The 11,052-nt window shown below is 39.2% G+C and overlaps 1 protein-coding gene across 1 annotated transcript; it reads left to right on the top strand.

The window, feature by feature from the left end:
* Positions 1–537: 537 nt before the first annotated feature.
* On the top strand, positions 538–5,224 carry LOC147857733 (sulfate transporter 1.2-like). Its single transcript, XM_087327074.1, has 13 exons — positions 538–963; positions 1,300–1,348; positions 1,553–1,820; positions 2,015–2,192; positions 2,284–2,349; positions 2,441–2,554; positions 2,640–2,756; positions 3,090–3,216; positions 3,494–3,780; positions 3,903–4,093; positions 4,182–4,267; positions 4,374–4,450; positions 4,543–5,224. The coding sequence occupies exons 1-13, from the start codon at positions 553–555 to the stop codon at positions 4,684–4,686; spliced, it is 2,115 nt and encodes a 704-aa protein (XP_087183200.1). The 5' UTR covers positions 538–552; the 3' UTR covers positions 4,687–5,224.
* Positions 5,225–11,052: the final 5,828 nt, after the last annotated feature.

Here is an 11,052-nt window from a genome sequence, read left to right as displayed (position 1 = left end):
CACGTTGCATGTGAAGAATTGAGGGTCACAAAGGTGGCCAAATACATCCCCCCTCCTTCCTCCTTCCTCCCTCCCACCTCCACCTCCACCTCCCTCACATACATACATACATACATACATACATGAACCAAAATGATCAAGAACTCAAAATGTATGTATACGTATATCATATATGTATATGTATGTATGTATGTACATATATATATATATATACATATACATATATGCATACAACATATCTTTGACTGCTCTGTTTCCTTAAGGCTCTACGATGATCTCTCACGACAGCAGCCAGCCACCAGAAGAAGGAAAGTCGGGCACAGATTGATACATACATACATACATACATACATACATACATACATACATAGAGATAGATATGCTCTCAATCGATCATGACTCCTCCTCCTCCTCCATTCACAGATTACTACTGCTACTGCTAACCCTAGCTATACATATAGCTTAGCATTTTTCAATCCTCTTTCTTCTTCTTCTTCTTCTTCTTCTTCCTCCTATTAATTCGGTTTTCTGTTTTTGCTCAATCCCAAAAGAATGAGCAGCGACAAAGGAGACGACGACGACGACTGTCGTGGAGCTCGTGTCTTCGATGAGCATGGAAGGGAAGAAGAGGGAAGAGGGAGAGATGAGGATGAGGATGAAGAAGAAGAAGAAGAAGAAGAAGAAGCAACAATGGCGAGTACGTTTGTGCACAGGGTGGGTATTCCCGAGAAAGCCACGTTCGTGAAAGGAATCGAGGGTGTAATGAAGGAAGCATTGCTTTATAACGGTCCTCTGAGGTCTTGGAAGAATCTGAAGAACGTGTCGGGGGGTTGTTTGGGCCGCGTCTCGCTCGGCTTGAAGATCCTCTTCCCCGTCATGGAGTGGGGGAGAGGATATAACCTCCCCACACTGAGGCACGACCTTATCTCTGGCCTCACCATTGGAAGCCTCTCCATTCCGCAGGTATTTCCTTCCCTTCTGCCGCACCTCAATTAAGGAGTGGCATTCCTACAAAAACAAATAATTCCCCACATTTATACTTCCATACATGAATACATATATATAAGACTATATCTATATGTATGTATGTATGTATGTATGTATGTATGTATACACACATACATATGTATAATAGACAGTGGACACACACTCTCTCTCTCTCACACACACACACATGTATATATGTATGTGCATATGTACATAATACTTCCATGCTCTTTATATATGTGTAAGCATATGGAGCTCTTTTGCTCCTCACCTTGCTCATATTTCTGCTCACACTTTTTCTCCACTTTACAGGACATTGGTTATTCCAAGCTTGCAGGGATTCCTCCCATTTATGGACTTTGTAAGTGTGTTTCTTCTTACTAGAGAAGATGAAGAGTCTTTCACTATACTCTTAATTCTCTCTCTCTCTCTCTCTCTGGTTCTCAATATTTCCTTGATTACATGTCTTTAACTGTTTCTTACAACAGAGTATATGTCACCATACATAATTTCGTTTCGCCATTGACTCACGATGTTTTTGGTTCTCTATTTTAATGGTGTCCAGATACAAGCTTTGTTCCACCTTTGGTATATGCAGTGTTTGGGGTGTCGAGAGATATTGCGATTGGTCCTGTTGCTGTGGTTTCTATACTTTTGGGTACCCTGGCGATGAAAGAATTGCCGCTACCAGTGTCTGCGACTGATAGGTGTGACACGACATCCACTGAGTTCATCAATGATGCATGCTCAGCCTATCGGGATGCATATCTTGGTCTTATCTTCACAGCTACTTTCTTTGCTGGAGTATTTCAGGCTGCACTTGGTTTGTTGAGGTTTGGACAATGACATCAAATTTATTAGATTTTCCAGTGAGAAAATGTTTTTGCTTGGTTGGAAAATGGTATTTTGACTATCAAGGAATTTGGTTTGTTTCTCCGTTTGGGAGTGAATTTCCTTTGGGTTTTGTTTTGCTTGATCATGGCTTTGATATTTTTAGATGATTGATTGGATGATTCCCTTTTTGTAGACTTGGATTCATAGTTGATTTTCTCTCCCATGCTGCAATTGTTGGGTTCATGGGTGGTGCTGCCATCACCATTGGACTACAGCAGTTAAAAGGGCTGCTTGGTATATCTACAGCATCCTTTACAAAGAAAACAGATATCATTTCTGTATTAAATTCGGTATTTGAGCACACCACAGAGGTAAAACAGAACGACATGACGATTGAGCTTTATATATATTTGCCAATTTTTGATTGAACATTCCTTTGTGCTTGTTGATTCTTTACTGCAGTGGAATTGGCAGACCATCTTGATTGGGCTGTTTTTCTTGGCGTTTCTCCTTGTCGCTAAATTCATTGTGAGTCACCACTTCTACTTTTTTTAAAGAATCTTTTTCTTTACTATGCATTTGAAGCTAAACAGGATTTGAGTGTCTTTTAAATGTTTAGTCTAGGAAGAAGCCCAAGCTCTTCTGGATCGCAGCGATCGCTCCCCTTACGTCAGTTATTCTTTCAACCATCTTTGTGACAATCACGCACGTAGAAAAGCATGGTGTTGCTATAGTATGTTTTGGAATGCTGTTGCTTATTTTCAGCATATGTCATCCTGTCTTAATGTCTGAAACATATTTATAATACATGCATGCAGGTTGGTAAACTTGATGGCCACATCAACCCCTCGTCTGTGGGGCGCCTAATGTTTCAAGGAGAAATGCTGAAAGTTGCTCTTCTAATTGGATTTGAAGCAGCCATAATAGCACTTGCGGTAATAAAACCAATCTTTGTAATGTACGTTTGTATGTCATGGGAAGATCTAGTCAGCTTTGTGACCTTTTTATATCTGACTATTGCAATATGTGTAATAAGGTTATTACTAGAACACCAGAGTAGGAGATGATAAATTTTAACCCAACCATCCAGTGGCTAAAAAGCCCATCCAACTTATAGCCTACTTAAAATTGATGTGTTATAGATTTAGGGACCTTCGAAGTCTTAGATGTGTGTGTGTGTTTCCGGTTTACCAGGCAGGCCACTACTATGGACTGCTATGACAAGCATTCTTGTAAAGAATCCTCTGATTCCAAATGCTATATTGCAGGAAGCGATTGCGATTGGAAGAACTTTTGCATCAATCAAGAACTATAATATTGATGGAAATAAAGAGATGATAGCTTTCGGAATCATGAACATGGTGGGCTCATGCAGTTCTTGCTATGTCGCCACAGGTAAAGTATTGTTTATCATGGAAATTTGATATCAGTCCTACCTATTCTTTATATATAAGAATAGGGTGATTATTTTTGTTTGTGTTCGGTCACAATATCTCATGTGTGGCCGGTTTGTTTTACCATTGTTCAAGATAGAAATTTGAAGTCGTAGTGCTGTGCTTTCTTCACACACACACACACACACATTTATATATGTATGTTCTTCTGTGAGTATGTTTTTAACTCCCTTTCGAGTATCTCATGTGTCATGGTTGGCTGGTTGGTTGGAGAGTAGGTTCTTTCTCTCGATCAGCTGTGAATTATAACGCGGGATGTAGGACCCCTGTTTCAAACATGGTTATGTCGGCGATGGTTCTTGTTGTATTGGCAGTTGCCACCCCCCTCTTCCACAACACTCCAAGCTGCATTCTGGCTTCCATCATCATCAATGCTGTGATTAATCTGATTGATGTAAAGGCAGCCATCTTGATCTGGAAGATAGATAAGCTGGACTTCGTAGCATGCATGGGTGCATTTCTTGGTGTTCTCTTTGTCTCTGTTGAAATTGGACTTCTCATTGCGGTAATATTATTATTTAGCCCCATTGTTTTTGCCTAGATTCCTTCGGTGTTTCTCTTTCAATGAACCCTATTAGTTTCTCTTCATTTTCAGTTGAAATTGAACTTCTCATGTGTGATTTTCAGGTTGCACTCTCTTTGGCAAAGATCCTTTTACATGTGACAAGGCCGCATACAGCTCTCTTGGGGAACATTCCAGGGACGAGCATATATCGGAATGTCCAGCAATATCCCGATGCAAACAGAAAGGCTGGTGTTTTGATTGTCAGGATAGACGCAGCTATGTACTTCTCGAATTCTAATTACATTCGGGAAAGGTTACCATCTAATTCTTACTAAAGAGAATCTGGTTTCTTTTTTCTTCTCCTCTACTTGATCTTACCCTGTAAAGAAACACTTGCTTAGGATATTGAGGTGGCTGGACGATGAGAAGGATAGACTCCAGAAAGAAAATGGAGTTCCCATTCAATATGCAATAATTGAGATGTCCCGTAAGTATTGAGTATGTTGTGCAATGTAATCGTTATTTTATTTCATTCCAAGTGTGCATTTTTTCTGTAGTGACTGACTTTCTATGAGGGAATCTTTTCTTTTCAGCTGTAACAAACATCGACACTACAGGTATTCATGCATTCCAGGATTTGCTGAAAACTTTGGAAAAGCGAGGAATTCAGGTGCTCTTTTGTTGTGAACTTTAAATCAAATGATGCACATAATCATCCATTGTAATTCAGTTTTTATTTTTTACTTTTTTGCTTGTTAGCAGATGGCTTTTGCAAACCCTGGGAGTGGAGTAATGCAGAAATTGAATGACTCAGGATTCGTGGACGAGTTGGGGCAGGAATGGTTTTTCTTGACAGTTGGTGAAGCTGTCCAAGTTTGCTCCAGGATGGTCAAAGTTGACGTCTGATTGGAAGGGTCAAAGTCACCCACATTTTCACCATTTTAAAGTCAATGTTTCTTTGACCTGGTGAAAGTCAATGTACACCTACCGCTTTTTGATCGGCTCATTTTCCCTTCACAAGCAAAGAGTAGAAAATAAAGAGTATTATTGTTAGTCTTTCTCTACGAGATCTCAATGCGGAATTTAGGAGGTTTTCCGATATTTTAACTATAGGTTTCTCCTGAGTATCCGCTAGATTGTGTGATATTTCATTAATGGTCCATGTCAATATGAAAATTTTCTAACCCACACAAGAAAGAATAAATATTTCAGTAGAACAGAGAAGCCCCTTTCTTGCTTCTCCACCTTTTGTATTATTTCATAATTAGCATTGATGCTTATGTAAAAGTCATCTTATAGCAACTAGTTAAACAATAATTCTATACCAATTAAATGTATATATTTTACAGCTTCCTCCCCGGAGTCAACAATGTGGCAATCCTACATGGGGAGGACATTATATCCTTGTAATGGGCATTTTATTTGCAATGATTTTGTTTCCCTATGTTGTGAACTTTAGTGCAATGAGACTATTATGAGAAGATTTCTAATTAGTTGTTTAAATTTAAACCTTAGTTACCTTGGCAAATGGTATTTAGATATTTGAGGATGAGATAGAACTGTTGGATATTTGAGGCATGAAAAGTCATGGTGTGCCAAGGTACTCACACTCACCAATCATCTAACATTCTATGTATGGTGAGTTGAGTGTCAATAGCTCTAAGCAAAGATTATGTTTTAAACCTATTTTGGATTAGTAGTGCATTTAGAACATCAATGAGCCAAAAGATTTGAATACCTTGGGACTGAGGTTCCTTGCCATCACAGATAGATGGAATGAATGTGGTACTTGATTTGGGAGCAAAGAGAAGAGGGCTTACTTCCATTTGAGAACACGTGCATTGGAGGAGAAATAAAATGTGAGTTCTTAAGATATATTTCTTTGGCACTTTGCCGGTGTTTCTCTATGGGGTTGTAGCATCCTTAAATCCCATTAGTAGAAACATGAAAATTTACTAAGTGTTTTCTTAATAATTTTTTCTTCAAGCCAAGAAATATTTCTTGAGACAACACCTTCCATTGTAATAATGGGCATGAAAAGGGTTGTTGGGTACATGCTTAAAGTGAAAAAACCCCTTCTATCAACTTGTATGGCATGGAAATGAGTTAAAATAATTTTTTTATATTCTAGATGGTTGCAAGAATTGAAAAAAAATGGCTTGGCGGATAAGATGCATTAAACTTCTTTTTGAATGCCACAATAGATTTCTCATTATATTAGTTATTTGTTTACAACACCAAATCATTATGGATTGGTAGGAACCATGGGTTTGGGTTGAATAGATGTCTTCTAAGACTCTTGTCACACTCTATTATAGTTAGTTCCAACTTCCTTAAGATGATCTCATAGACTTTGACAGTATGACTGTGTGTGTGTATGAATTCTTATATGTAAGCATGTTGAGTCTATGTATATATGTGTAGGTTTTTAGTATCTCTTAGCATATAAGTTCACTTATGTATTAGTTTTATGTATGTATGTGTACATGCTTATGTATAAGTTGAAGTGTATGTTAAAGTGCAAGAGGAATGTATATGCAATGTAGATTGTGTACATATATCGCAATGTGTGTGTGTATATATATATATGTTTTTATATGCACCGGTTTTATGTTTGTACAGTAGACATTCGGTTAAGTGTGTGTCCACTTATGTGTACCATTCTATTAAGTGCGTTTTTTTTAGAGGTCAAAATCCAGATCAAAGAAATTCCATTGTTTCAAGAGGAAATTACATCAAACCAAATAGAAATTTGTCCAACCATTTAGAAAACAACAAAATGATCAACAAAAATATGATTTTCAGTCTTTCTCTTCTTTATACCAAATCATGTTAAGGTCATTTGCCTACTTTTCGCAATACGCATAGAAACAATTGCAGAATTTGTTTCTTAAATGATTCGACAAGCACTTGATAAAGTTGATTGTACTTGCTTTGCTTTTTCGGAACTCAAGTAAGTTGTTGTTGTGATTGAATTGAGCATGAGTTCACAGTCAACAATATGTTTCAAGAGTTCAAGAATAATCACATCTTCTTCCTTTAAATATCCATACGTGTCTTGAATCTCAACAAACTCAGAATCTGAATTATTTTCATCATATGCAAGTGGTTCATTGGTGTTGGAAGCTTGTGTTATAACTTCGTCAATCTCTTTAAGGAGATTTTGATTAAGTTTTTCTGATTCATTTGAATCTGCATTTACACATTCCATGATCTCATCTCGAATTTCTTCTACATGTGCATTTTCAAGCAAATTGCAATTACATAGCAAAGCAACAAGATCATCAATGCATTGATCTTCCATTTCACTGTCTTCTAAATCAACATGATTAGCACGAAATGATGGAATAATATCTGCCTTTCTATAGCAATTAAAAATTGTCTCCTGCTTGATCTAGCAAATCAACATGATTCGTAGCATCTAGCAAATGTGGCGACTTTCCAAAAGCTAAACCAATAGAGCCTCTTCTCATACGTTTAGCAACATCTTCCAAACGAATCTTAACATAATTTGGACTATCATGATATGCCAAGATTTCTCTTATCAAATGATATTTATACCTCTTTTTCAAAGTTGCAATGATTCCCATATCCATCGGTTGCTTCCAAGATGTGACATTTGCCGGAAAAAAAATCACCTTGATAACATCACGCTCAAATGCTTTGGCATGACCAGGTGCATTATCAAGGATTAAATGCACTTTGCGATTAGTTCGAGAATGAACAAATGGTACAAACACTTGTTCAAACCACTTATTAGAGCAAGGGATATCAATCCAAGCATTTCTTTGCGCTACATAAGGTAATGGCCATGAATTTCCAACAATACAAGCAAGTTCCTTAGCCTTTCCAATCATAGTAATTGGAACTTTTTCAGTTCCAGTTGCATTACAACAAACAACTAAGGTAACTCTATCTAACAATTTTTTCTTACCTTGAATTGTTGTCGGATCTTCACTAGGCAAAAGCAATGTGTATCTTGGAGCTAACTGAAAAAACAAACCAGTTTCATCCATATTGTAAACATTGTTAGGATCATACTCATTAACTATAGCATAAAGCCTTTCCAAAGAAACCAACAATTTAGGGTCATTTCTATCAACTGCCCCTCCTTCACCATATAAATTAATAGTATTCAAACATTGACGATGACGAAATTTCCTAAACCAGCCCCAAGTTGCTTTGAAGTCATCATTAGAAATATTCATTTCTGATGCCAATTGTCGAGCCTTCTCCATAATAACGACAGTACTTCGTGACGTTCATAGACGACCACAGCTGAAACTTGTGGGTCTCACCAATGAAGACGAAGGACCAGGTATTATCCGTCTTCAAGGACTTCCATGTGCGAGTGGAAAGGGAAACCGGCCGGACGCTAAAGGCGATTCAAGCGGAATACAAAGGAGAATATTGGGGGCAGTTCGAGCAGTACTGCCGGTCGAAGGGAATCCGGCTCGAATTCACCGTGCCGAAGATACCGGAACTAAACGGGCTCGTCGAGAGAATGAATCAGATAGTAATGGAGAGAGTCTGGAGCATGCTAGCAGATGCAAAGTTACCCAAGACGTTTTGGGCTGAGGCGTTGATGACAACGACCTATGTGATAAACAAATCACCCTCAACACCCTTGGAAGGAGACACCACAACCGGTAAAGATGTGTCTTACTGGCATTGGAGGTGTTTGGTTGTCTCGTTTACGTGCATGTTGCAAAGGACAAGAGAAGAATATACAAAGAAGGCTAGGAGGCTTAAGACTGGCGTTGAACCGATTTGGTTCGAAATAATGCCTTGTGCCTCCTTTTATAGTGTTCTCAGGAGTACTCCTGAAGTTTCTAGAATGTTCCAGAGAAATCTGGAATATACATCAATTTTCTATAGTAAAATCTAAATGAAAATAATAATTTTCGTATTACAACATATAGTTTAATGGTCAAGAGCTCGACCCATGTAACATGAGGTCATGGGTTCAAGTCTTGCCATATCATGACACTATCCCCCCTTTAAAACGACGAGTGTCATGAGTCGTTTTGGATTGAGGACCTGGTTTGTCTGGATATTGGTTCCCAAGTACTCTCGCTGGGACTATATCCTAGCCAATTGACTAAATAGTAGAGCTTGTTGCGAACAATCTTGGAATCGAGGATGGTGGCAACCTTGTACTCAGGTCCATCTTCAAGCTCGATCAGGGGTGGAGAGTCGTTTTGGATTGAGGACCCGGTTTGTCTGGATATTGATGATGGAAGTCTTGAAGAAGAGCACGAGCATTGGTCACATTCTCTATTGGTTCCCAAGTACGCTCGTTGGGACTATATCCTAGCCAATCAACTAAATAGTAGAGCTTGTTGCGAACAATCTTGGAATCGAGGATGGGGGAAACCTCGTACTCAGGTCCATCTTCAAGCTCGATCGGGGTTGGAGGTTGTGGAATACAACCTAGGATGGTGTTGTCTTGATAGGGTTCGAGGAGAGAACTATGAAACACTGGATGTATGCGAAGTTGTGGGGGTAGATCAAGACGAAAAGCGACATCATTAATCTTTCCAATAATACGAAAAGGACCTAATCTCCGGTAATCCAACTTCTCGCATGGGCGAGTAGTTTTGATGTGTCGTCGTAGTAGCCATACCTGATCTCCAATGTTAAAATTGGATGGAAGCCGATGACAATCCGCGTAAACGTTGTGTGCTTGTTGAGCTTGTTGTAGATGAGTAGATAAATCTGCTTGTATTTTGCGTAACCGCTCCAAACGATCCTTTGCACAAGGATTTGTGGGGAACTCTAGGGTTTCCAATACACACCACCGGCTTTGACAACTTGTGCAAGCATAAAATGACGTAACTTTAGTCGATGAGGGGACAGAGTTATTATACGCAAATTTGGTGAAGTGGAGAATATCTGCCCAGTCATCCTGATGATAGCTTAAAAAGCACCGAAGATATTGCTCTAGCATTTGATTGGTTCGTTCTGCTTGGCCATCGGTTTGCGGGTGGTAGCCAGAGGAGAGGTTACAAGTGACCTTGAGCATTTTAAAAAGGTGCTTCCAGAATTTCGAGACAAACTGGGGTTCACGGTCGCTGATGATATTATCAGGAAGGCCACGATGTCAACATACTTCACGCATGACAATTTCAACGGTTTCTTCACTGGAGATTTCCTTAGTACATGGCAGGAAATGAGCCATCTTCGTATATCGATCTACTATTGTTAAAATCGCATTGAATCCCTTAGAGACTGGAAGATCTGTGATAAAATCTACAACAATGGATTGTCACAGCTTGCTTGGAATTGGTAATGGTTCTAATAAACCATATGGATGATGCGTTCGCATTTTTGCTCTGCAACATGTATCACAAGTTCGAACAAAATCTTCGGCAAATTGTCACATACAGGGCCACCAGAATGATCGTTGTACTAAATCTAATGTCTTAGTACTACCAAAATGCCTAGCTGTATATGTGTCATGACAGTTTTGGACTATTCGAAGGCGGCAAGAACTAGTAGGAACATACAAGGATTTCTTAAAGAATAGTAATCCATCATGACATTCGAATTGTCGATAGTCCGTACCTGGTTGTTGCAACTATGAACAAGATGCTCGAGAGGGATCAATTTGTGCTAGAATGGCTTGGGTGAAAGTATCTATCTTCAAGTCCTCACGTATGGTATCGATAACGTGGGAATCCAAGGGCATGTTGAAGACCTGTGTTGCTTGCAGTCGTGCCGGTCCCAAGATTACTTGCTTTTGGTTATCGAAAGCTAGCTCGCCGGGACGCGGTGCTAGATACGAATGCCGTGTTAATGCATCTGCCTTCCCATGGTGCTTCCCTGGACAATATGTAATTTTGAAGTTGAAACGCGTGAGGAATTGGGCCCACCGAGCTTGATGTCGATTTAACATATGAGCACTTTGAAAGTAGGCAAGGTTTTTGTGATCACTAAATACGGTGTCTTGATGAGAGGATCCCTCTAGAAAATGCCTCCATTGCGTTAAAGAGTCCACTATTGCTAATAACGCCTTATCATGAATTTCATAGTTGATTTCAGTGGCGTCAAACTTGCGTGAGTGGAAAGCCACAAGATGTAGCTTTTCATCACTACCTTGTTGTGACAGAATGCTACCCAATGCGAAATCTGACGCGTTCGCTTCCATGATGAATGGTTTTTCCGGATCAACGTGAGCTAGAATAGGAGCCGATGTAAATGCCTTCTTAAGATTCTCAAAAGCCATGTCCGCTTCTTCAGGCCAAATGAACGATTGTCCCGTCTTAGTAA

This window comes from Azolla caroliniana, unplaced genomic scaffold, assembly GCF_043228905.1.
Source record: "Azolla caroliniana isolate FFs.n. ecotype wild unplaced genomic scaffold, voAzoCaro1.0.p SCAF_11, whole genome shotgun sequence".
Lineage (NCBI taxonomy): Eukaryota > Viridiplantae > Streptophyta > Polypodiopsida > Salviniales > Salviniaceae > Azolla > Azolla caroliniana.
The sequence above is the reverse complement of the archived record's forward strand: the minus strand, read 5'-3'. Positions and strand labels throughout refer to the sequence as shown.